The sequence below is a fragment of the Rhinolophus sinicus genome, chromosome 16 (assembly GCF_057876585.1).
Source record: "Rhinolophus sinicus isolate RSI-liver-muscle chromosome 16, RSI-T2T, whole genome shotgun sequence".
Classification (NCBI taxonomy): domain Eukaryota; kingdom Metazoa; phylum Chordata; class Mammalia; order Chiroptera; family Rhinolophidae; genus Rhinolophus; species Rhinolophus sinicus.
In genome coordinates, this window is record NC_142516.1 from 123,859,992 (window position 1) to 123,886,002 (window position 26,011).

A 26,011-nucleotide genomic window follows, 5' to 3' on the forward strand; every position below is an offset into this window, starting at 1 on the left:
ACTGACACGGCTGTCCTTTTGTTCCTTTTGTTCTCCTGTTTAGAAATTAAATTTCCTTCAATTATGTCCGTTTTTGGTGTTGATTTGCTGCCAAGCAGCACTTTCTTGTGACGTGTATGTTTGCTAAGACCCAGTTCCAGTCTCTGTCTTACGTCTTCCTAAATCCTAAAACACAAACTGCATTTTCACAAGTTACATTTCGGGGTCCCTTCATGTTTACAGGTCTTTTTAAGCATAAGCCTGCTTTTGAGGTGTATTGTTCTGGGCTGTAATTTCTCACCTTCATCCTGCCACTGTATCCAGCATGCGCAGTACACACACTCTGCACACCAACCCACACATTCCTTGTCTTCCTGTTTAGCTTTATTTTGGTCCTTGGCAGTTTTTACTTCCTGCCTTTAAACCCAAGCTGGAAGTTTAAATCCTAACCTGAAGCACTCTGAGAACTTCTATATATCTATAAAACCATCATCTTTTAAAAGCCACTACTTAATAAAAAAAAAGTATAGGCAAATAATAGAATATTATTGATTTAATTACTTCACTCCTCTTGCTTTTAGCCCCTACCGACCCTAGAATTTAAAAAAAAGAAAAAAAAGAAAAGAAAAGAAAAAGAAAACCACAGAATTTTAAAGTTAATTTGGATCAGGAAAGTAACCTAAAATACAGGCCCTGGTACGCTAAGATGGGAATTGCTAAAATGGCATGGTTGCTTCCTCATATGCACTTCACAGGCATGTTAGCTTTTTAGTTCACACTTATAGATCTAATGTTATACTCTGGAAGGATTAAAAACGTGTTCTTTAATGTCAGCTCTATTGTTTAATGCTTAGCTTTTGGTATCTGTTTAAAGTGAAATACAATGCCACAACCTATAAACGGCATCACAGTCTGCCTTGCTTGTGTTTACTAAGAGTTTACATTCACTATATGCCCCCTCTTTTATTTCTACTATAATGGTGCCACTAATCATTTGCCTAAGAGACGTTGTAATTTAATGAAGAGATATAATCCTGCAATACTGATTTTCATGTATTTCTTCATACATTTTTGGGCTGTCGCTACTTCATTGGTCTGCCTCTGTTCTCATTCAGGAAATAGTATCATTAATCTAACTCCAGCCTTCAGAAAAAAAGATTGGCCTTTAACACTCAGTTAGTTTTCAACATTGTAAAAAAAAAAAAGTATTTTTACGTGTTATCTGTAAAATAAATTACTCCCATACCATCCTATAAAACCAGTATTGTAAGTTAGAAACAATCAAAACGTAAGGACCAGTCATGTACTCCCCAGTCAGCCCAAGAGCTAGAACATGACTAATGACATCTCCTGCTAGCTGCCGGGTCTTGTCCACTATGCAGCATGTGCCATTTGGAGGCCAAAAGGATTATTTTGGTTATAGTAATCTTGATTTCCTGCTGTGCTGAGTTGTTTTTGCCTATTCCTGACCCACAGAGTTTCACAGGACTCTTACTCATGATATTCTAGAAGCATTCTATAATATATAGGAAGGCCCGTTATTGACCCTAATAGCTAGACCTCTGAAAAGGAATAGTGTGCTTTTATCCACAGCTGTTGTAAATTTCTAGTGGTGCTGCTGGTCTTCTCTCTGCTTTTCTTGGATACATTTATCAACAAGAGATACAGAAAGGAATTCTTCCTTTGAGTTGACTTTGTCGTCCTTCCTGCTTTTCAATTCCGATAGAACTCTTCAGTATTCTGAGTATTGAACTCTTCTACAATTAAGGGATTTGGGATTCTTTATAAGAGTCTGTCTTACAGCTGGTCTTTCGTTTTAGGGGGAGTTTTATAAATTCCTGAAAAACCATAGGGAAGTGCTAATATTTGTTTAAAAATAGCATATCCTGAATTCTCTCTAGCTTTTGATGTCATGCAAATGGTTAGGCTCCGTGTATCACCCCTTGCCATTGTTTTCTGGATCTTTCCTTAGCCCAGTTTTCCATGACCTCTTTTTTTTTTTTTTTTTTTTTCAATCTAGTTGCGGAGGGCGCAGCTCACTGGCCCATGTGGGAATAGAGCCAGCGACCTTGGTGTTATGAGCACTGCGCTCTAACCAACTGAGCCAATGGGCCATCCCTCCATGACCTCTTCCCTGAGCAAAGACACACATGGGAAAAAAGAAGGAAAAAACAAAACAAAAACCTAGCCACATTAAAAGGGAGCATCCTTCTGGTGTTCATTCTGGCTTAAATTATCACTTATAGCAAGGGGTCTATTGCTTGCTGATTTGTTTTAAAAAGGTGGGAAGAGTGTTATGAACCACTTATCTTTGACAAGAAGAGAGAGCTACCTTAATCTCCAGACCACTTTAGATCCTAAGCTCCTTCAGGACACTGAAGGATACAGAATTCTCTTTGTAATATCTTTAATATCCTTCATATCTTTAGAATATAGAATCTCTTAAGCTGCTTTATTCTCCCATTGCACTTAACAGGGAATGAGGTGTCTGTCCTGCATACAGTCAGTATTCAAAATCACTTTGGAGTATTTTCCCCCTTTTGTGCTAAACTGGGCTAGTTTCCCAAGAATCTAGGGTGCTCAATAAATGTATTTACTTTTATTTTTCTATATATTTGTCTTTTCAGATCTCCTGTTCCCCATTGATATTTCCTTAGTCAAGAGAGAACATGACTTTTTGGACAGAGATGCCACTGAGGCTTTGTGCAGGTAAACAGAAATGTTTTAAGCATTTTCTTTTTCTTTTAAGAACACGGTGCTTATTGCCAAGATGCTTTTTGTTTGTTTTTGTTCTCTGTCAGGTTTTTTTATTAGAAAATGGGTATAGTGATTTAGTTCTTTATAAATTATAGGCCTTTTCATTAAAATAACTAAAGTCCTGTTGTTGAGTATCGCCATTAAAATAGCACTGCCCTGGGAGGTACTCAAATAGTACCGTTACACGCTCAATACCATATGATTGCTAAAACACCTCACTTCAGATGGTTCGGGATGTTGGAACAGGGTTTTTTAAAGGGCAATGTAATTGACTGCATAACCCCAATCAGGTATCCTAACAGAGCTGAAGCTACTGCTATAGTAAATGGGAATAACACATTCAAAGGAATAACTGGGGGCAGGCGGATTATGGCATATTAGAATCAGGAGGACCATGTCTTGAATTCCAGGAAAGCAGCTCTGAACCTGTTCAGCTTTTCCAGGTACAAAATAGTAACAATAGGATTAAATAAGGCTGTGAAATAATTCAGCACAGCCTTTAACGTACAGTGGACAGGCAGTAACTGAGCATTGATGTGAAATGTGAATAAAACTTGTTCATTGTATCTTCAGGCTAGATTTTAATGAAGTGGACATAATAAAACATGTAGCAGACAATGATCGGACACTGATAATCCTTTCAAATTCTACGTGACATTTTATTCATTTCATGTTATTCATCCTTACTAATTTTTCTCAAAACCTATAAGCCATAAAATCTAGATTCTGGAAAATTATACACTGACAAAATTCACGTGCTGATTTGATTATAAAATCAAGAGAAGTTTTCTTTTCATTTCAGTATTTATTTTAACTTGGAAAAACGTCATTGAGATAGAGTGACTTTCTGTATTTATTCCCCCTTTGTAAGCAGAGAAAACAGTGGTAGCTCTATGAAAATACGATTTTTTGCCTTTCTTATGTAATGCAGTATTTTTGGAAGCAGGTAACTTAAGCAGTGGTTTTAGGGCAAGATAGGTAGGATATTTAGAATGGTGTATGGAACAGACTAGTTCTCGTGATTTAAGAAAGAAAAAATGCCCTATTAACCCCAGAAACCCTGTCACTTTGCAAATCCAATTAAATGACTGCTTAGACATGTCCAGGGTTTGTGCACATTTTCCAAAAAAACTTAGTTCCAAGTCCCGCACTGTAGTGTGTAATATCATAGCTATGTCCTCTGGAATGAAAAAAATGAAAAACTAGTGCGGTCCAGAAGGGAAGAAGTCAGCATCTGGAATATAAACTACTGCAGACATTTCTTAAATGTTTTAATGCTTAGCTGTGCGGCAGAACTAATTTATTTTCAATTCATCATTGGTGATAACACATAGAAATGAAGCCACTCATACTATGTATCCTAGGAAATATTTACGCATTGCGTCACATGATCCATTTCATATGTTACAAGCCACTGAGTGAGTGGGCCTCCTGAACAGCAGCAACAGCTTAGGAATTCCTAGGTCATAAAAATATCACTGCAGCATTGCAGACCAAGGGACATGATTCAATTCTTAATACTTGGGTTTTTTGTGTGTGTTTTTTTTCAAAATATCAATTTGAAATTGAGTTTCCCTGCTCTGAGGGGAAGGGCCTCCTCTGTACTTCGTGATTTCCACTGGTTCTCCGCACCATTCAACAGGCTACCACCCTTCAAAGGGAAAGATCTGCACTCCCAGATCTTTTGTGAAAAGCCTAAAAACAACGATCTGTGTTTGGACTCGGCAGCGAATTATTCTGATGATACTTCAGTTTTCTCTTATGCGTACAATAATATCTCACAGGTTGCGTGTGAGAATTAAATGCAGTAACGAATGTCAAAGTGCTTTAGATCTGACGCCCAGATTTGAGTATGTCTGAGAAAGGCCTGAGGTTGGGTTTTCTTTTAAAAAAAAATAATAATAATCCTCAGAATTCACGCTAACAGTCATCAACTCGTTTGTAATGGAAAACCCAAGGGCTCTTGTCCACATGTTCACATAAATAGACTTTTCACAGAAAATAACTCCTTTTGAGAGGCCTAAACAAATGTTCCAGAAAAATAGGTGGTAGCCATCTGCAGTGTAGTGAAAGCATCTTCCTTTGAAATGCACTGCAGGTTCTGAGCTGTCAGCAGAGTAGTTGGAGGTACTTGTTTTACTGATTGTCTGATACTCATCTCACGTGCTGCTAGCCTCTTCCACATACTTTCTCATCCCGTGGAATTCAGGGACCAGCAAACCATGAAGCTATAATGTGGTCTGAAATATTTTGAGCAGTTGATTTTAAATATAGATGGTAGTATCATTACAGAAACTCAGTTGAAGTTTTGCTTTAATAAAATAATTAAAATTTTAATTTCATATTTTTACTTTAAATAAAACTTGTTTAAAATTTACTTTAAATAAAGTAATTCTTACATGGTTTTCCTTTGCTGTCATTACCTCCCATCCAATACACAGACACACACACAGATGTTACAAGTGCTCCTATGTACACTCTAGTGTTCTGCATGAAGATTTATTATAAATATCTGTATACTTATAATATTTGCAGATCTTAGAGCTCCTTTGGTCAAAAATCTGGTAGGAGCTGATCTCTTAAAATAGTCTATTTAGGGCAGACGACTTGTAGACTTAATGTTTTCTTGAGAATGATGATGATACTCTCTTAAAGTACGGTAACGACTGAAAGTTATAATTATGGATCTACTCAGTTTTTTGCATTTTGATTGCTAGTGGACATTCTTACACTCACACTGGGTAAGGGGTTTATGTATTCGTTTCCTTGGAGAGATTGGCTTTTGTCCCAGTCTTGCAAGCTTTGCTGTATAATCCAGTCCCGATGATAAAGCCAAGTCCATTTTGTATTACACTGGAGGAGTGATTTGTTTGTCTTGAAGCATATGCAGACAATAATGCAAACTGACCTACTATTAGAATAGCTGTTGTGAAACGTTTTGTCTATCACCTCTGAAAAATATTCCATGTTGCTATTTTCCTTTGGACTTACACTAATTGTTTATACACACACCAAAAAATTACATAAGTAAGGTGATAATCGTATAATGATAAATAGATATCCATACTATCATCTTCAGTCTGCACTTTCTTATAAAACAACCCTTGAAGGGCCTAAGCTACGTAAAGCAGCCTGCCATATAGTAGATTTTAACTTAGTTACTAGTTCTGTTCTATTAAAAGGCAAGCAAGTCATTTTTTTTCTAAATACACTATTTTATTTTATTTTATTTTTTTAAGGAGGGTGCAGTTCGCAGTGGCTCATGTGGGGATCGAACCGGCAACCTTGGTGCTATTGGCACCACTCTCTAACCAACTGAGCTAACCGGCCGCCCCCAAGCAAGTCATTGTTTTAAGCAGCTGCACTAATTCTAAGAAAAATACCTTTAAGAATTGGCACAATTTTTATTTGTCAGGTCTTGAGAAATTGTTTCTTTTTCTTTTCTCACATTTCTCTTGTATTTTTCCCTGTTTTCATTCTGAAGAGAGGCGCAGATGCCCACCTGCTATGCTTTTATCGGGTGCTTGCAGCTCCAGGCAGCAAAGCTCTTGAACCTTTGATGACCCACCCTTGAGCTCCCTCCCCCTTCAGAGCAAGGTGCAAGTTAAGGCAGCAGATAAGACTGACACATTCCTATGCAGCAGAGAGCCCTGTGGGCCCTCGGGGGTGGAACAACCGCTGCTTCTGGACAGACGGTGTATGACACCAGTGTTCTGCTGCTCATTTGAGGAACCGTAATCAGGGTATTACCTGTTCCCATATATTATCATGATTAACCTTTATATTAGAAAAGAATGAAGAAGGTACTTTTTGAGTGACAGTCACCATGTGTAGTAGTCATGTGGCCTTGGACAAGAGCTGTGTCCTCTTAAGCCCCCATTTCCTCATCTATAAACTGTAGCTTAATAGTAATCCCTGTACCTTAGGGTTGTTGCGAGGTCCCAAATGAAATAATATGTATGAAGCACAGGCATGGTACCTGACCCGGAGTGAGCCCCCGGCTTGTCTAGCTGGAACTGTTATTTCATGTCAGTAGTGTCTGTCTCTAAGTAGGTAAGGTCCCGTCAGCAACATGCTTTGGAGGTCCTAGGGGACAAATGAATCCCACAGAAACCCCAGGGAATAACTTCAGGGCTTCAAAATTGAAAGGCGATTAGCTGGGTACTACAAACAGAAAGAGATAATGTTGACCTTTATAACACTGGCCTCCTGGGTCTTTTTTGTTTAACTCAAATCTAGAGTTTGTGAAGTAAGCCCCTCCCACACTCCCATAGGCTGCCATGCCTAGTAAACTTGGTTATAAACACCACTCAACCATTAAAGCCCAAATGAAGTCAAGTGGGTATTGGGTTACAAGTTTGATTAATGAAACCCAGACCTAAGACTAACTGTAACCATTCCAGATTCTTTAATCTTGAAAACATTTGAGAACGAAAACACTGTGGGTATAAGTCATTTAAGTAATGGATGCCCCTTAGAAAGGAACCTTATATCCGCTGACTATTTCTTAGTTATTCGTTGTCTTTCTCTCCCCATCAACAGCGCGTTTTCCTGAGCATAGGTGCCGTGGGTTATCTTTGTTTATTCTATAAACAGGCTACCACATAATCTAGGAAATCAAAGACAGTCTTATCAGCAGGCAAAAATACTTTCTATCTTCCTGCATGTCAAAATTGTTAGACAGTTGCAAGGACAGGATTAGAAACATAAAGCCTCATTGAAGAGGTCTCATGGTCAGATTGAATTTGTGTGAATTAAGAAAATGAAGGAATTGTAATACAATTGTAGGAAAAACTGAAAGACCAATGATGCAAGACCATAGATATGTTAAAGGTTCATTTGAGGAAGATTAAGTGATGACCATCTGGAAAATGTTAGAAAGAATCAGGGCTTGACAGGCTGTCATTCACACTTGCATATCATTTATTCCTGCATATGTAAAGGGTTTCTTTCTTCAGCTATTTCATTATTTCCCAGTGAGGGTTGTTTTTTTTCTTTAAGTATTTCATTTTCAATGAAACTAAGTTATTTCTCTAATATTAAATTAATATTACTACTGTTTGGCAAAGGGGGAAAAAAAAGTATTCAAAGTTACAGTATGACTCCTGTTCCAAAGAAGAATCTGATCCAAGACTTTGATCCTTGAAGCTTCAATATACAACATTTTTTAGTAATCATTTGCACTATTTCTGTGACTCTACCCAACATTATTCTGTACTGTACAGGAAGTTGTGAAAAGAACAGGGTATTAAAAGGGCCTCAAATTTCCTTTCTGTATAAGAACTCACTAAAAATTTTTTAAGAAGTCACCAAATTTTTAAACAGGCAGCCTAAGATTATTATTTGTTGGAGGTCACTAAAAACGGTTTTATTTTTATATGTGAACCTTGACTTGAGAGAGAACACAGTGTTTATTTTACCAATGACTGCTTGGTTCCTGTCACTGTTACTATTTCTACGAAAGGAGCCATCACTGGTTTTTATTTCTTGGCACTGGGTAGAGCTACCTAATGGCTCAAGCTAGGGATATTGAGAGTTGTGTGTTTCACAAAAAATAGGAGGCACCTGACAGTACCATACATAGAGTGTGCCATTTTACTGTGTAATAGTAAATTGAAATAAAAAATCTTAAGAAATGTAAAGGTATTTTAAAACTTACATTTTTAAAAGATTCTAATACTCTTAGAAAATGTAGATATTAATGGATTTCAAGAAACTAATTAAACATGTCAACTGTTTGGGGGAAAATATTTATCCACCCATCAATGATGTCCTATCTTTGCTAATGTGTTTTCTTTGTAGGCGTCTAAATACTTTAAACAAATGTGCGGTGATGAAACTGGAAATTAGTCCTCATCGGAAGAAAGTAAGTATATAAAATGTGTAATAACATAAGATGAAATAGGGTAGAGTAGAAATTGCATTATGTGTTTTCTAACAGGTTTTGGTTTTCAAACTCTTATTTCCTTGTTCCCTAATTTATACATTTTTATTGTTATAAATCAGTCAAGTTTAACAGACTGTATAGCCTTATGTAGTTGAAACCAATAGGTACAGCCAGCCAATAAATTGTTTTTCCTACTGTTTTTTTAAATTGAAATATAAATGACATATAACACTGTATGAATTTCAGATGTACATGTAATGATTCAATATTTGTATACATTGTGAAATGATCACCGCAATGAGTCTAGTTAATATCCATCGCCACAGAGTTGCATTTTTTTCCTTATGATGAGAACTTTAAGATCTATTCTCTTAGCAACTTTGAAACATGCAATACAGTTTTATTAACTATGGTTACCATGCTATACATTACTTCCCCAGGACTTATTTATTTTATAACTGGAAGTTTATACCCCCTTCACCCATTTTGCACATCCCCTCAATCTCCCACCTCTGGCAACCGCTAGCCTCTTCTGTAGCTGTGAGTTTTCCTATTGTTTTTGATCTGAACAAATCATCTATTTTCACCTTATTAACTCAATGCCAACTCCACATTCAAGGGATGGGGCTTAAGGCATCCCAGTGGATTTTGCTTTGCTCCCTACAGAAAGTACAGCTAAAGTTCCCAGTTACAACAGTATGTTTCAAAGCTGCAGAGATTCAAGTGAAGGCTGGCTTTTGGGACAGTGAGGAATAATAAGAGTTTTGGAGGACAGAAAGAAATTGGGAGAGAAAGGAGGGCAGGAAAATCCCACACATTCTATTCAAATAGTGACACATAGCTGAATCGGATGGTATTTTCTTCTACGTATGAAATGTGAAGACCTTTTATGAGATGTTAGGAGACGAGGTGGGTGTAGTACTGGGAGTGAGTGTCACAAATTAGAGTAAACAGGAATAAGTCTGGTCAGAGAACATAATTCTGACTGTTCAGAGCACAAATTTTAATTAGCCCAGAGTCCCTGGCCTGCATCAGGTTGCCTTCCTGGGGGAGTTAAACCTTTTAAACAAATGAACTCGAACCTTAACACCCACTGAGCTGTGGAGAAGAGCATACAAGTCAGCGTTTAACGCTCTCAACTCACTGTCCTGTGAAATTTGGGCCATATGATAGTTTCCACACCAGTGGGAAAGACATGCATCATACTGAATCATGCCTTTTGATACTTCACCTGAAAGGCTCAGATGCAATGGCTTATGTTACATAGTACAACCCTGAATCCTGCCCATAAATCAAGCATAATCAGCAAAGATGTTACTTAGTGTTTGTAAATGTTACGTGCTGTCAGGACTGGGTATTTGTGAAGCCTTGTTAAATTGCCTGGAGCGCGTCTGAGGTTGAAACTTCACAGGACACTATGGCATTAGCAGTAGACCCAGTGTCTGGGTGGAGGAGGGAACGAGAAAGAACAGGTAAGAGGATAAAAAGTATTGGACTGAAGAGATGTGATGGCTTTACTACCTCGCTTGGTGTCTCCGTTAGTCTGTTGGGAAACCTTATGAACTTTTAGGGTGGCTAGAGACTTTAGTTACCACCCATCTTAGTGTTGGAAAACTACCTTTTTAATTGCAAAAGGAAATATAAACACACACTGTCAACAGACAGCAAAATTGGAGGCAGAGCAGAGGGAGACCTACCCATTGCTGACTCCAGTTCAAAATATTTTGCATGCCTGGAATTTTCACAGATCTCAGAGGTTTCCTCTGTGAGCAATTAAAGAACAGCCTATAGATCCCAGAGTTTCCATAAAATAACTTATTTAGCTTGAAACACTTGATCAGGCTTTTTCCTGTAACATTCTTTACATACATCGCTGTTATTTAAAAAAAATAATAAAATAAAGATATAAGGGGGAATTGCCCCTGCTGGTGTATTACGAGCAGTCTCCTAGCCCCCTGGGCCCATATGTCCTACTCCCTGCCTGCTGTTTGCCAGTCCCAGGGATGAATGGCTTTATTCTCTTTGCAGAGTGAGGATTCAGACGAGGATGAGCCTTGTGCAATAAGTGGCAAATGGACTTTCCAGAGGGACAGCAAGAGGTGGTCCCGACTTGAAGAGTTTGATGTCTTTTCTCCAAAGCAGGACCCAGTCCCTGGGTCCCCAGAGGACCCCCATCTGAAGAACGCCCCAAGCCACGAAAGCATGCTGACAGACCTCAGTGAGCGTCAGGAGGTGGCCTCTGTCCGCAGCCTGAGCAGTGCCAGCAGCCTCCCCACCCATGTGCCCCTCGATGGAGACGCTGCGACACCCAGGACTAACTCCGTCATTAGCGTCTGCTCCTCCTCCGGGAACTTTGTCGGCAATGATGACTCTTTCTGCAGCCTGCCCTCTCCCAAGGAACTGTCCAGCTTCAGTTTTAGCATGAAAGGCCACGAGAAAAACACCAAGTCCAAGACCCGAAGTCTGCTGAAACGCATGGAGAGCCTAAAGCTGAAGGGCTCCCACCACAGCAAGCACAAGGCGCCTTCCAAGTTGGGGCTGATCATCAGCGGGCCCATTCTGCAGGAGGGGATGGACGAGGAGAAGCTAAAGCAGCTGAACTGCGTGGAGATCTCCGCACTCAACGGCAACCACATTAACGTCCCCATGGTACGAAAGAGGAGCGTTTCCAACTCCACGCAGACCAGCAGTAGCAGCAGCCAGTCTGAAACCAGCAGCGCCGTCAGCACCCCCAGCCCTGTCACCAGGACCCGGAGCCTCAGTGCCTGCAACAAGCGGGTGGGCATGTACCTAGAGGGCTTCGATCCCTTCAATCAGTCGACATTCAACAACGTTGTGGAGCAGAACTTCAGAAACCGCGAGAGCTACCCAGAGGACACGGTGTTCTACATCCCAGAAGACCACAAGCCTGGCACTTTCCCCAAGGCCCTTTCCAATGGCAGTTTCTCTCCCTCAGGGAACAACAGCTCTGTGAACTGGAGGACTGGGAGCTTCCACGGCCCCGGCCACATCAGCCTGCGGAGGGAAAACAGCAACGACAGCCCCAAGGAGCTTAAGAGACGCAACTCCTCCAGCTCCATGAGCAGCCGCCTGAGTATCTATGACAACGTGCCCGGCTCCATCCTCTATTCCAGCTCAGGAGACCTGGCCGACCTAGAGAACGAGGACATATTCCCCGAGCTGGATGACATTCTCTACCACGTGAATGGGATGCAGAAGATAGTCAACCAGTGGTCAGAGAAGTTTTCAGATGAGGGAGACTCGGACTCAGCCCTGGACTCGGTCTCTCCATGCCCATCCTCTCCCAAACAGATACACCTGGATGTGGACCAGGACCGAGCCACACCCAGTGACCTAGACAGCACAGGCAACTCACTGAATGAACCTGAAGAGCCCTCCGACATCCCTGAGAGGAGAGATTCTGGGGTTGGGGCCTCGCTGACAAGGTCCAATAGGTAAGAGCTTTTGTTCCCGCTCCAGTTCGGGGGGGAGGGGTGGTGTCAGAAAAGGACTGCTTCCAGGTGTTGTGGAGGGGAAATGGGATTCAGTCTGGCATTGGTAGCCATGTAAGTGCCTAAGAAAGACCGGGAAACCGTAACATCCAAAAAGAATGGATATTGTTTAATGGGTACGGACGATCAGTTGGAGAAGAGAAAGTAAAGTTCCTGTGGATGGATGATGGGAATGGTTGTACAACATGGTGCATGTACTTGATGCCCTGAACTGTACACTTCAAAATGGTTAAGATGGTAAATTTTATGTTCTTTTTTGTTTTACTGAGGGAGGGGATGTAAAAAGAACGTAATGGAAGCTGAGTCCTCTCAGTTCCTCAGATCAGATGCCAGCGAGCAGCCCAGTGCAAATTTTGTGACTACCAGTGAAGAAGCCCCGGGCTCACTGACGTCCTCTTCTCTTCTCTCGCAGGCACAGACTGAGATGGCACAGTTTCCAGAGCTCTCATCGGCCGAGCTTAAACTCTGTGTCGCTGCAGATTAACTGCCAGTCTGTGGCCCAGATGAACCTGCTGCAGAAATACTCACTCCTGAAGCTAACCGCCCTGCTGGAGAAATACACACCTTCGAATAAGCATGGTTTCAGCTGGTAAGGCTTTAAACTGCTCCGTAAACTATAACTGAAAATGTTTTTGGTAAGACTTTAAACTGCTCCATAAACTATCACTGAAAATGTTTTTGGTCAGCTGCTCAGGCTGTCTCAACACTGAGTAGATGACAGTTCTGTCCTTTTTAATACAAGTCTTTAGTCTGTCATCCTCATGCAGTCAGTCTCTGCCTTCTTGAGGCCACGTTTGATGCTGCTTAAGCCAGTTTAGCTTTAGGGAATTACCATCGGGGTCGGTTGATTGAGTTTGCAGCTCTCTGTGTGACAAATTGCCGGTTGAGAGGGCAAGAATGCGTTACTCTTCCATTGAGTTGTACAGGCGCTTCCTTCCCGGTGGTAGGAATAGCCCACCATAGGTAAATGTATGTACAGTGTCAGATCATATTTTGTAAAGAAGGAAGGGAGAGAGGGAAAGAAGGAGGAAGAAAGCTTTTTAGATCGTATAATGTAATGAGACCAACTTTGAAATACAGTAATTGATATACAGTAATTGGCTTTATAACCCTATTGTATGTTTTTAGAAGTCATTTTTGATGTGACCATTTATAGCATCACTCAAAAATCTACCTGTGCTAAAGATTTTAGGTAATGTTTTCTCCAACAAAAACTCTTAAACGGTGATTAATAAATTTAAGGAATTCACTGTTGTAAGCTATTATAACTAAAGTATACATGAAGATAAAATTTATTGGATGAACTGCCCATAATTAGAAAATATGGCCCTTGCTGTGTACAACTGGTGGGCCAGATAGGTCATGGGTATGATCTAATACGTGCATATCTTTATTTTTCTACTATCAGTGCAAAGCAGAGAAATACCTCTAGATTGACATCCTGGCACATTTTGCAGTGTCAGCTGGGTATCCTGAAGTCTTTTCAGTACTCTGAGTGTTTATTATCCAATTGCACAAGCAGAGTTACTGGAGAGTCAGTGGAGCAGCGTAACTGTTCTTTCTCTCTCCGGCTCCGCCTCTCCTCAGGACTCGTAGTGAGTTTAACTTCAGCATCAAAGCACCTCCTGTTCAAAGGCTGTTATTATGTGAGCCTTGCTAAATACAGAAGTTGTTTGTTCTGAATGACAGAAATAAGTATTGACCGGTTTATCCCCACATGCTTCAGATTCTCGGTGGAGATCGTAATGTGTTCTTTGCACATTCCACTGCTGGGCTTTTCTCCCCCGACAAAGCAAGTATTATGCATGCTTATAGCCGTGATACCATATACTTAACTGTATGGAAATACAAATTTGGCTCTACATTTTAGTTTCACCTTTCCTAGAGCTATAAACAGTACCATGTCGAGGCTGTTGGTAAGGACTCAGAAGTCAAATCGGTCTGTCTCCTGCCGTGTTCCTCTGCGTGGAGAGTCATATTTTCCCGGCTAGCTATTTAAAAACTGCATGTTTTACATTCTCATTTCTGAGTTGCCCACCCCCTTCCCACAAAACCCTCAAGAATCTGAAAGTCTACAGTACTTCTTGAGTTCTGGTCAGTTTTTCCAGGGAGTCAAAACCAAGTATAAAAGCCTCACATTGTGGGATCCACAGAGTAGGGAGAAATTCTACACAAAGTTTTTTTCCTGTTTGGCCTGGCCCTTTCTTGTCCCCTTCAGAGAGGTCGTTTGTAGAGCTGAAATTTCTGCTTGACAGCGTTAAATGCGTGACATTGGTTTCCTGCTGTTGCATATACTGCTGGGGCTGGACCTGGTTTTAAGACTCCAGGGAGCCTGAGCTAAGCTTACAAAACCCTCATTGTTCTTTTCCATCTTCCTTTAGACACCTAAAGATGTTATATTCTTCAGGGTCATCAGCTAGAGAATTTATTTGACTTCGGATCATTAGCTTGGCCCCTACTGTTTAGCTCTGGAGTCGGTTGTTCTGTTGGACCAGCATCACGTATTTGCCGCTTTCTCATCCAGCATTACCTGATCCTTTTTACCCTGCATACTCTGGATCTCATCACGAGCTTAGAAATGATTCTAGTCTGTTTGCAGGACAAAAGGGAACTTGTTTTTCAAACTCTGTCACGAAGCACCTCATTAAGGTCTTGCGTGTTGTTTTCTTCTGTTCCTTCCTGTGCCACCATTTTGTAAGAAAGCCCATCAGCTCCCTTAAGAGTATAGACCCAGTTCTCAGAGTGAACAGCAGAAGGAAAATCTACAACTGAAGAAGTGTGACTGGGCCTCACAGCCCCAACTCTTAGACGATCTAGAACAGCACTGTCCAATGGAACTGCCTGAGATGGTAGAAATGTTCTAAATTTGTACCATCCAATATGGTAGCTACCAGCTACAAATGGCTAGTGAGTGCTTGAACTGTGGCTCGTACAGCTGAGGAACTGATTTTGTCATTTTCTTTTAATGTAAATAGCCACCTTAGGAGCACAGATCTAGGGCCCACAGGTGCAGAGATGGACAAGAGTAGACAGACAAGTAAACCTCACCCCCCCGCCCCCAATGTTCTTTACACAGGGCTGTGCCCAAGTTCATGAAAAGGATCAAGGTTCCAGACTACAAGGACCGGAATGTGTTCGGGGTCCCTCTGACCGTCAACGTGCAGCGCACAGGACAGCCCCTGCCCCAGAGCATTCAGCAGGCCATGCGCTACCTCCGCAACCATTGTCTGGATCAGGTGAGAGCCACTGCCTGCACGTCCCACTTAATCGTGGGAGCTCAGAGGCATGCTTCCTTTTCTAGTTCTGTAGGGACCGTGTTGCTTTCATCTTGACACTTAACGTTTCTCTTCCAACAGGTTGGACTCTTCAGAAAATCAGGTGTTAAATCCCGGATTCAGGCTCTGCGCCAGATGAATGAAAGTGCCATAGATTGTGTCAACTATGAGGGCCAGTCTGCTTATGATGTGGCAGACATGTTGAAGCAGTATTTTCGAGATCTTCCTGAGCCGCTAATGACGAACAAACTCTCAGAAACCTTCCTCCAGATCTACCAGTGTGAGTGTTCTTTGATCTTAACACTATCTGGCGGTGGGGAAAAGTAGGACCAACTGAAATCTGCAGCTTCCTTTGATGTCATTCTTTTGCACCCACGTGTGACCTCTTGGAAACACATGTCATCAATTTCTTCCTTGCCTCCTTGTTTGTGGGACAGGTTTCTGTATACCTGTGGAATAATGCAAAAATAAATATCCCTGATCATCGTTCTCTAATTACTGAACCAATTGTACAATTTTAACGTGTGATGCTGGAGCTCATTCTTGGATTTGTTTCTAGCACAGGGTTATCTAGGAAGCTTAAAAGAGCAGGTATCAAGCTCTTTCTCTGCCTTGTCTGTAGAAATTTCAGTTGCTTCACATCTCACCAGCAGAGCCTGTTGTGTTTAAAATTTCACAGGTGTCTGTGTGTTTTATCTTGCTGTAAAATGAATAAATAATCTTTTTCTGTTATTCATCTCAGCTTCTGCCAGAAATACTTGGGAAAACAATACCCATGCCCTTCTCACTTTTAAGTAAAGCTTAAAGCAAACAGTTGTCTAAATTAATGATCAAGATCAGGATTATAGCTTTTACAGCCTTGTGTTTTTCTTGGCTCGGTGTGGCATTACAGCAATGTAATTTGAAAGCAGCTTCTCTTAGTGCTCAAATTGTCTTTAGCTGGCGCATTGGACTTTATTTTATGAGAAATGGAGCTGGTCTGGATTATTTCATTATTTGTTTCATCCTTTCAGATTTTATGAAAACACAGGTCACATTTTCCCCACCAAGGTATTTGTTATGTATTGTAACCATGGAGCTGTTTAATCAGTTTGTCCTATGGCGCTGCATTGGAGTGACTTGATTTTTCCACCACATGCCTTTTACAAGAAAGATTTGCCTGGTAAAGGAGACCTGAAGGTTGTGTTTAGCATTTTCTACATGTGTATTCGTTTATGGGTCTAGTTCTCAAGCATGTATTTTTATAATAGCCTCTCAGTAGGCTTTCTAAAACTTAAAGACATTACTCGTTAAATATGTCTGCTGTTTAAATTGACTAACTATTAGAGCCGCTTCCTTTTCCCATTTCAGGAATGAGCAGATCACTTAAAATTATGAAAGTCCCCAGAGATAACTGAATATTTTGTAGTCAAGACTAAGAAATCTCAGTTCTTATCCTCTCATACATATCTTAGATAAGGTTTTTCATTGAAACTAAGCAAAAGTATAAGTGTATAATGTTTTCGTTGAGAATGGTAAATTAGGGATTTCTAAAAAGTACTTAGAAAAGAAAAAAGTATTCTGTAAACTAAAAGAACAGGCCTCATCTGGAGTTGAACTCTGAGATGGATTTAGGAGTCTGTTGGCATTGTGGGTGTTTAAAATATTTTAACTCCTCCACAGGCAGGAAATACTTGAGGGTAGTGACGCTGGTGGCAACCCTAATTTCTTCCATATTAACCTTGAGTACACTTTCTGCAAGTGCTTGTTCAGGACGGGGCTGAGGTCTTTGATGCTGATGTGTTTGCTTTGGGACGTTTCCTTGCAATGTACATGGAAAATCACTGAATTGATGGGGAAAATGCTGGTGTTGTGCAGATGTGCCCAAGGACCAGCGCCTCCAGGCAATCAAGGCCGCCATTATGCTCCTGCCTGATGAGAACCGGGAGGTTCTACAGACGCTCCTTTATTTCTTAAGCGATGTCACAGCAGCTGTGAAAGAAAACCAGATGACTCCCACCAACCTGGCCGTGTGTTTAGCGCCTTCCCTTTTCCACCTCAACACCCTGAAGAGAGAGAATTCTTCTCCAAGGTACCGCTCAGAGGACATGTGCTTGCCCACCCTTTCCTTCTAGGGTTGTCGCCGTGTTCTTGTTGGATTCATACCTGAATCAAGCCAAAAGGAGTTGGACCTCCTTCCTTTCTTCACAGCCCACACACCTCTCCTGCCCTCCTCCTTTCTTTCTGCTCAGCTCTCAGAGTGTGACTTCCTGGGCAATCTAGTTACCACCAGGTTTGGGGAGAGAGGTCAGGATTTGTGCTTCTCTATAGGAGATGTTTGCCCGACACTCCCCAGTTGCCGTCTGTAGCTTTGTCACCGTACTTTCTGCCAGCAAAGAATCCTGCAGATTTACCGACCTGAACAACGGGACGGGGGGATAAGAGTCCTGCTGCCTTGGCTTCTTCATGGCCAGTAAAGCCAAGCTCCTGGCCTGTGCTGATAGTTGAAAGGAAGTAGCCGGGTCTAAAAGAACTAAGGATAAGGTTGAGCCTCAAAGTGAGGACCTGGTTTAAACCAGTTGTTTGCAAAGTTTCTCCTGAGATGTATACCAGATAGAAGTGGCTGTAGGAGAAGTCAGAGAACCTGGAAAATCACAAAGGCTGATACTTGTTCGGCACTGATTCTGTCCCGGGCACAGGACTGCACCCTTGACATTCCTTAAATTCTCATTTAATCCTCATAACAAGCATAGGAGGTGAAGATACTGTCGGTATCTATTTTACAATAGAGGAAAGTGAGACTGTAGGGGATGTCAGTTAAATAAGGAACTTGTCCTTGTCTGACAGAAGAAATGGTAGAGCTAATTGGAGCTGCTGACTTACGTGACTATTCCACGTAAAGGCCTCCTAGTGGAGTGTGTGTAAAAGGAGGTGCTAACTGGCCTTAACCCCACATGCCAATCCATCCAGCTGATCCTGTTCCTTCAGCTCTAAAGGAACTTGACAAATTTTTCTGAGCTAGAAGCATGGGACCTAGTTGTGCTAGTCAAAGTTACCATTGCTTCTGAAAGCCGTGCAGAGATTAAATACCCTTTTAACTCATCCTAATCATTGAATGGGGCATTCCAACTTGAATGGGATAGAGATCAGAGATGAGCAGAAGAGAGAGATCAGATAAGATTAATGCAACACCTTTAGGAAACCATAGATTTTCCCTTCACCTTTTGGGGGGGGGGGGTCCTGTTTATTTAAACTGGGAAGAATAGTGACACTATTTACCCCAATGTCCAGTGCCTCCCACCCACACCCCCCTCTTAGCTGCCTTTCTTCCTCCCCACCACACAAACATAGACCGTACAAGCTGCCCTACTTAAATAGGAACCTATTTCATGTGACAACTTTAAATAGCCAAGATTTCATTAAAAACAGTCTCTTTCATGTTTTTGTGTTTTGTTGATAAAGCTGAGAAATTCTAGTGGCCAAAGCAAAGCTCTCTTGAACCCTTTAATGACAGATAGGCTCCAGTGAAATGTTTTTTTTCCTCTCCTGTGGGTTTCCTCGACTAATTCATTGATTTGAAAATATATAAATATTTGAATCTTTCCCCCTCTTTATTTCTTCTACCTAGGGTAATGCAAAGAAAACAAAGTTTGGGCAAACCCGATCAGAAAGATTTGAATGAAAACCTCGCTGCCACTCAAGGGCTGGCCCATATGATTGCTGAGTGCAAGAAGCTTTTCCAGGTAAGGAGTTGGGAAATTTTGTTATTTACTAAGGATAATGTGAATAGAGATGAAATCTTAGTTGTAATACTTGTTCATATCTTACCTCAGCTGGAGATTATACACATAGCCTGAGAATGTCTTATTTATATATATTATAATGTTTAAGTTCATTAGATTTAGTATGTTTAACTAAATTGCCTGCCTCCATACCCCCTTACTTAAAAAAGCGAAAGCAACAAATTATCTGAAATAAATTCTGTGTCTGAGAAATGTGCTTTCATCAATGTAAGCCCTTTTTAGTCACTCACCCTCATACTGTACCTTTCCAAAGAAGAATACCTTACACCATCATCTTTGTAGAAACCTTTATGAAGATGGTCTGTATCCTCGCGATACCATGTGAGGTGGGCAGGGACACCCCTCCATCTGTGGCATTTCCATTATGGGTGTTGAGAATGAGCATAGGCAGACTAAATAACCTCTTTTTGGTCCCTCTCATCCCTCACAGGTGCCTGAGGAAATGAGCCGATGTCGGAATTCCTATACTGAACAAGAGCTAAAACCTCTCACTCTAGAAGCATTAGGACGCCTTTGTAATGACGAGTCAGCTGACTATCAACACTTCCTCCAGGACTGCATGGACAGCCTGTTTAAAGAGGTCAAGGAGAAGTTTAAAGGCTGGGTCAGCTACTCTACATCTGAGCAGGCTGAGCTGTCCTACAAGAAGGTAAGTCATCTCCCTGTTGTCAGCCAGTTGAATTCCAGTGGTCAGGACTTGGGTTCATCAGAGACGAGACCCCTTTGCCAGTACAGCTCTCTGTGGAGATCTGTCACCTATTCCCTTCCTTGCAGAACTGGGCAGCCAGGTTATTTGATTCAGAGTAGAAACCAGCCTAGTGAGAAATACTCACCTAACACTTGTCAGAGGAATCAAACTATCTAATGCAATCCTTTGGTTCTATAGAATCACACGCAAGTTCCCTAGAATGTTTCCCTAGTGACATTGGGCTATAGGGCATTTTATGACATGCTTAGATTTTTCCATAATTTGGTCAGAATCCCCTTCACTCTCCTGTGTTCTGAGTCACTCTACTCTTGACCCTTTAATGAGCAGGAAGCACTTGGGGGGGAAATTACCTTGTTAGGCCTGAAAGCCCCTTGAAGGCAGGTGTATGTTATAAGGCTTAGTAGGATATGAGGTATTTGTCGCTACTGTCTCAGAAACAATGAGAGCAATCTGGATGGCCATGCAGGCTTTGGGGTTCAAATACATCATCTGACTTTATTGCACTGACCCTCATATGGGTCCCAGGAAAACAGAAGGAACAACTTTGTCCTGAAGTGCCACCAGCGGTTCTGTTCACTTTCTGACCCGCCCTTCACTATCCTCAGGGATGACAACCTATTAAAGTCATAGATAATTACTAGCCTCTAACCATATGACCATGTCCCCAGCCAGAAATTTGTCTTCAAAGTGTAGGTGTGTGTGAATTGTCTTAACACTGGAGAACGTGTGCTTTTTTCAGGTGAGTGAAGGACCCCCTCTAAGGCTTTGGAGGGCAACCATCGAAGTCCCTGCTGTGCCTGAGGAAATCTTAAAGCGCCTACTTAAGGAGCAGCACCTGTGGGATGTGGACCTGTTGGATTCAAAAGTAATTGAAATCCTGGACAGTCAAACTGAAATTTACCAATATGTCCAAAACAGCATGGCACCCCATCCGGCTCGGGACTATGTTGTTTTGAGGTGAGAGCTTCCAAACTGATTATTGTGGCATGGATGAACTTGTATGTCACTGAATGTTATAAGATGGTAAAATTGTTTAAAATAGAACATATGCCTCCACAAGAGTGCTGAACCCTTCCAAATATGGGAAACATATCTGCGTTTATTCCAACAGTGTGTGTGTGTGTGTGTGTGTGTCTGTGTGTGTGTGTGTGCGCGTGTGTGTGTGTGTGTGTGTGTCCCTGTAAATGGTTGGAACTCTTTTGGAATTGAGCTCAGAAAGAGAGGGGCTTTCAGTTGAATGTTCTTATTGGTAGCAGATTCTTGCCCCTTTTAGGTTAAATTTTCTCATTAGAAATAGCTAGCGAATGCATAAGCCAGGAAATAACCTTTGGGTTCCAAGAGAGCTGTGGTTACAGCTGATTTACATCTAATTCATAATTCTCTGGAGACATTATTGGAAAAGGAATTCCAAAAATCTTTGAGGAAGTGTCACATCGTTAGTCCAGAACTTTTCCAACAGAGCAACATTCATTTGGATGTTCATGTTCTAATATATTTGTAAAATATAAAAATGGTTTTCTGTCACACTTCAAATTGGTTCTCTTTCAAAGAACTGACTGTGTGAGCATATCCACCCACTGTAGAGGTGGCTCTATACAGAGTTACTCATTCAGGAGTCCTGCACAAGGGTTCAGAGAGTGCCATCTCCCCAAGGCGGGGTCCCACAGCACAGCCACTGATCCCACCCTTCAGCTGTCTCCTCTAAGGGTGAGACCCCATTTTAAACTTGGCTTCCAGGAAATTCCATTTTTTCCCTCCGGTTTTGTCTCTACAGGACATGGAGGACAAATTTACCCAAGGGGGCATGTGCCCTCTTACTTACCTCTGTGGATCACGACCGGGCCCCTGTGGTGGGGGTGAGGGTCAACGTGCTCCTGTCCAGGTATCTGATCGAGCCCTGCGGGTCAGGGAAATCCAAACTCACCTACATGTGCAGAGCTGACTTAAGGTATGTTCTGATTCTGATTTTTTGACATGGTCAAGGTCATGGAGAACATTAAGCCTTTTTGTCTGATGCAAAAAATGGCTTAAATGAATAATACATCGTTGTATCTTGGTTACTCTATGAAGAGTGGTGCTTACCAAGTAACACCTTCATGTTTCTGGGTCTTTTGACTACCACGTCCTAATTGTGATCCTTTAGAAAATGTGCTACTAATGCAATGTGGATGTCGTGGGTCTGCCATGAATTTAAAGCCACAAGATAAAGCTGTGGTACATATACACAATGGAATACTACTTAGCCGTGAGAAAAGATAAAATAGTGCCATTTGCAACATGGATGGATCTTGAGATGATCATGCTAAGAGAAATAAGTCAGATGGAAAAAGTTGAGAACCATATGACTTCGAAGTATTCATGTGAAATATAAAACTGAAAGCAACACATGAACAAGACAAAAAATTTCATAGACACAGACATGAGTTGAGTGGTTACCAAAGGGAAAGAGGGGAGAGGGAAAGATCCAAAAGGGTAAGGGGGATCAACTATATGGCCACAGAATGAGATTTGACTCTGGGTGGTGAACACACAATACAATATACAGATGATGTATCATAGAATTGTACACTTGAAACCTATATAATTTTATTAACCAGTGTCATCCCAATAAATTTAATTTTAAAAAACCCCAAGAAATGAGAGTTTGAACTAGCAAGCAGATGTTTCTCACTTTATATTCAAAGATGTTTGAATAATGTGACATGCCCTTTTAGTAATAATCAGGCCTACACTCTGTGCCACGGATCAATGTGCATTCATCTGAGAAAGTTTGTGAAATGTAGCAATGCAGACAAAAAAAAAAAGTGAACCTCTGAAAACTTTCCAAAGTGGCCCTCACGTTAAATTAAATTCTCATTTGAAATCTTTCCATCTCAGTACTTCTCCAAGTATCTAAATGCTCTGTTTTTGTTGTACATGCCAAAGCTTTCCCTGAAAAGTTTCTCTCCGTGTCTGTACTCAATATGTTGTTCCTTGAGAAACTTCCATTTCCAAGTGTGTAATGGAGGTGCCGGAAGACAATAAGAGTAAGCTTTAGTTACACATTGTGCTGATCAAGAAATGGAAATGTGTTCAAAATTTCCTTCAGCTTAGTTCAGGGCTTGTCAACTTGAAGAATTCACCTGCTTTTCCTTTCTCTTGTAGGGGCCACATGCCAGAGTGGTACACGAAATCTTTCGGACATTTGTGTGCAGCTGAAGTTGTAAAGATCCGAGACTCTTTCTGTAATCAGAACATTGAAACCAAAGACACCAAATCTAGGTGATCACTGAAGCAGAGCACCGTGTCCACCATCTGGGCATTTGTTTCTAGAACCCTGGCCAGTCCGTGCAAGAACGGGTTCTGCATCTAATCCTGAAACAAAACTACAAGTCGGAGTGTAGGAATTGACTGTAGCAATTTGATACATTTTTAAAGCTGCTTCCTGTTTGTTTAAGGTCTATGGTATAGGCCTTGACTGGAATATATAAGACTGAGCAAAAAAAAAAAAAAAGGAAAGAAAGAAAGAAATGTATTCTTATGCAAATTGCTTCTGAGAAGCAAAACTCTATAAATACATTACGGAAGATAATGAAGATACTTCATTCTCTTGTGCTATTGGTGTGCGTGTACCTATGTCATTTTATTTGCAGCGTGTTGAGGGACTGGCGTATCCACTGGAATAGTTGGTACTCTTTGACATGATTTCTCACTGAGATGAGCAAAGAAAGGTTTGCACAGAGAAGTGTGTGTATGTGTGTTTGTTGCTGGCTGAATGGCATAGATGTAAGAGTTGGGATGCAGTGTCTGGCACACTGAGATGCCTCCAAGAAAGATATTGATACATCAGGTTCAGTTTAACCTGGAATATCTGACTACCCGTGGATCCAACCAGAAAGGGAACCCATTTATTTGGGGGTGGTTGAACAACCCATCCGTGTCCATTTGTTTTCCCTGAGTTTTAAAACAGATTCATCCATCAGCCTCTTCTTTACTTTAAAAGCAATTGTAGTAAATTTACTCTATCCCATTTCAAACACAGTGTTTATCTCTCGACCTGATTGCACATAATGATGTCGTTTTGAACCAGGATAGACTAATTAAGGGATGAAAACTCCCCCATACGACCATGTTTCCCTGAAAATAAGACCTAAGCGGAAAATAAGCCCTCGCTTGATTTTCCAGGATGACATCCCCTGAACATAAGCTCTACTGCGTCTTTTGGAGCAAGAATTAATATAAGACCCGGTCTTATTTTTGGGGAAACAACAGTAGCTCCAAAACACAGTTTTGTTTTTGTTTTTGTCTAAAATCAGTTGAGATGTAAAAACTGAACACTCCACCATTTACTTGTGAATCAAGCATCAAAACATTTTACCTGTCTGAATTCTTTGCATTTTCACATTTATAACAGAAACTCGTTAAGCACACTATGTATGGGAGCACAGCAAACTATGTAAGTCCCAAGGAAATCCCTGTAGATTTAACCCAATCACAAAAGTCCTTTGTTGTTTTTGACAGCATTTCTGAAAGCTGAACATGTTTATTAATTAGATTTGCTCTTAACAGCAAATAGGTTTTCTGATTTTAATGACTTTTTTTGGTTTGTTTTTCCTACCTTTTCTTTTTCTGTTCCTTTATAATGATTCCCTTGGAATGTATTTTAGTGACAATGACAAGTAGTTATCATAGTAAAAAAAAACAGAACCCCAGCACAGTTTTTTGGAAGGGTGGTCTTTTTACAGGTTTTACTGGAATGGTAAAGATTGACTCGAGACAGTATTAGTGAATTTATTTAGCGCTGATCAAAGTGAATAATGTATGAATGAGCGTTGTTAAGAAGGATTTTTATTTTGTTTTAACAATTTAGTTACCATTATCAGTGTTATTTCAAAGGTTCTTTGAAGAATTTGGGGTGGGGGACAGATTAGAGTGTTAAAATTTGAGTATTTTGGATATCAGTGTTCCTCGTGAAGATATACTTGTATATTCAATTTTCAGATTTGTAAGATTGTATGTTGTATATACCATTCTATTAAGATACATGTACACATGTCCACTGTGCTTTCAAACATAGATTAAGCATGATAAAGATTATTATTTAAAATATACTTGTATTTATACCTCAGATATTCTTTTGGGTTTTGTACCTCAAGTCTTTTCTTTTCCTAATGTAAATACACTTTACATGAATACAGTCTAAGTGAAAAAAGAAAAATGAAAGAAGAAGTTTATAACTTGCTCTATACCTGTACAGAATATAATCGATAAGTGCACTATTAAATGTTTAAGGGAAAAGTCTGGCCTGCTCTCTTTTGTATTGCATCTCACTCCCACCCTGAAAACCACAGATTGCAAGGCATCGCATTCTAACATCAACTAACGTGACAACATAGAGTTGCTGAAGGGAAAATCAGACTGCCAATCATTCCAAGGCCAACCTGCAGCTGAGCCACTCACTAACAAACAGGAAACCCTGGTGAAGGTTCGGGAAGCATGGAGATGCTCTGCAAACAAAGGTCGTTAGGAAACTGTGCTGAGAAATTCACAAGAATAAGCAACAGCCGCAAAAAGATGCTCATAAGCAAAGCCAAGGTCACCGATTCGTTCCACAAAAGGTCTCTCTCCCACTGTTTGGCTTTCTTGTTGAAAGGATTCCTTACATATTTGACAAGAGGAGAATTCAAAGGATGTGAACATTTGCAAGAACTCTGCTTAAGTCACCTAAGTGATACTGCCACAACTTACTAATTGTGACTAACGGCCTAGATTGTAAGCTCTTTGAGGGCAGGGCTCTTCTCCTGCATGTCTTTATAACCTCCTACAGCAGCTTCCAGTGTTTTGTACTTGTAGGCACCTAATAAATTTATTATTTGTTAAATGGGATTGGTTGAATTAGCTTCTGTTATTTGAAAAAGAAGAGAGGCCAGGATGCCCTCTGTCTTGAGCCCTCACTTCAGCTCATCATTGCCCATATTGAGACTGAGAGACTGGAAGTTGTTAAACCACATGGAATCTTAAAAGTTTAAACTGGCAAAGATGGACAGATACCCTATATAGGTGCTATAGATACTGATGCTCAAGAGTTGTTTGTGATGGAATTTTAACAAATCTCATTTCTCCGATGCAAT

The 26,011-nt window shown here is 40.8% G+C and overlaps 1 protein-coding gene across 5 annotated transcripts in view; it reads left to right on the forward strand.

Annotated features, from left to right (window-relative positions):
* The window catches only part of DLC1 (DLC1 Rho GTPase activating protein), a 378,978-nt gene extending 353,212 nt beyond the window's left edge, over nucleotides 1-25,766 (forward strand). For all 5 annotated transcript variants that reach the window (XM_088793389.1, XM_074329716.2, XM_074329718.2 and 2 more), the window contains 12 exons: nucleotides 2,607-2,688; nucleotides 8,539-8,602; nucleotides 10,652-12,078; nucleotides 12,548-12,724; nucleotides 15,212-15,371; nucleotides 15,492-15,690; nucleotides 17,268-17,481; nucleotides 19,018-19,132; nucleotides 19,623-19,841; nucleotides 20,641-20,858; nucleotides 21,676-21,849; nucleotides 23,046-25,766. In XM_088793389.1, the coding sequence (XP_088649515.1) occupies nucleotides 2,607-2,688; nucleotides 8,539-8,602; nucleotides 10,652-12,078; nucleotides 12,548-12,724; nucleotides 15,212-15,371; nucleotides 15,492-15,690; nucleotides 17,268-17,481; nucleotides 19,018-19,132; nucleotides 19,623-19,841; nucleotides 20,641-20,858; nucleotides 21,676-21,849; nucleotides 23,046-23,166 (3,170 nt within the window). In that variant the 3' untranslated portion in view covers nucleotides 23,167-25,766. The remainder of the gene's footprint in view (nucleotides 1-2,606; nucleotides 2,689-8,538; nucleotides 8,603-10,651; nucleotides 12,079-12,547; nucleotides 12,725-15,211; nucleotides 15,372-15,491; nucleotides 15,691-17,267; nucleotides 17,482-19,017; nucleotides 19,133-19,622; nucleotides 19,842-20,640; nucleotides 20,859-21,675; nucleotides 21,850-23,045) is intronic.
* The last annotated feature ends 245 nt before the right edge of the window (nucleotides 25,767-26,011 follow it).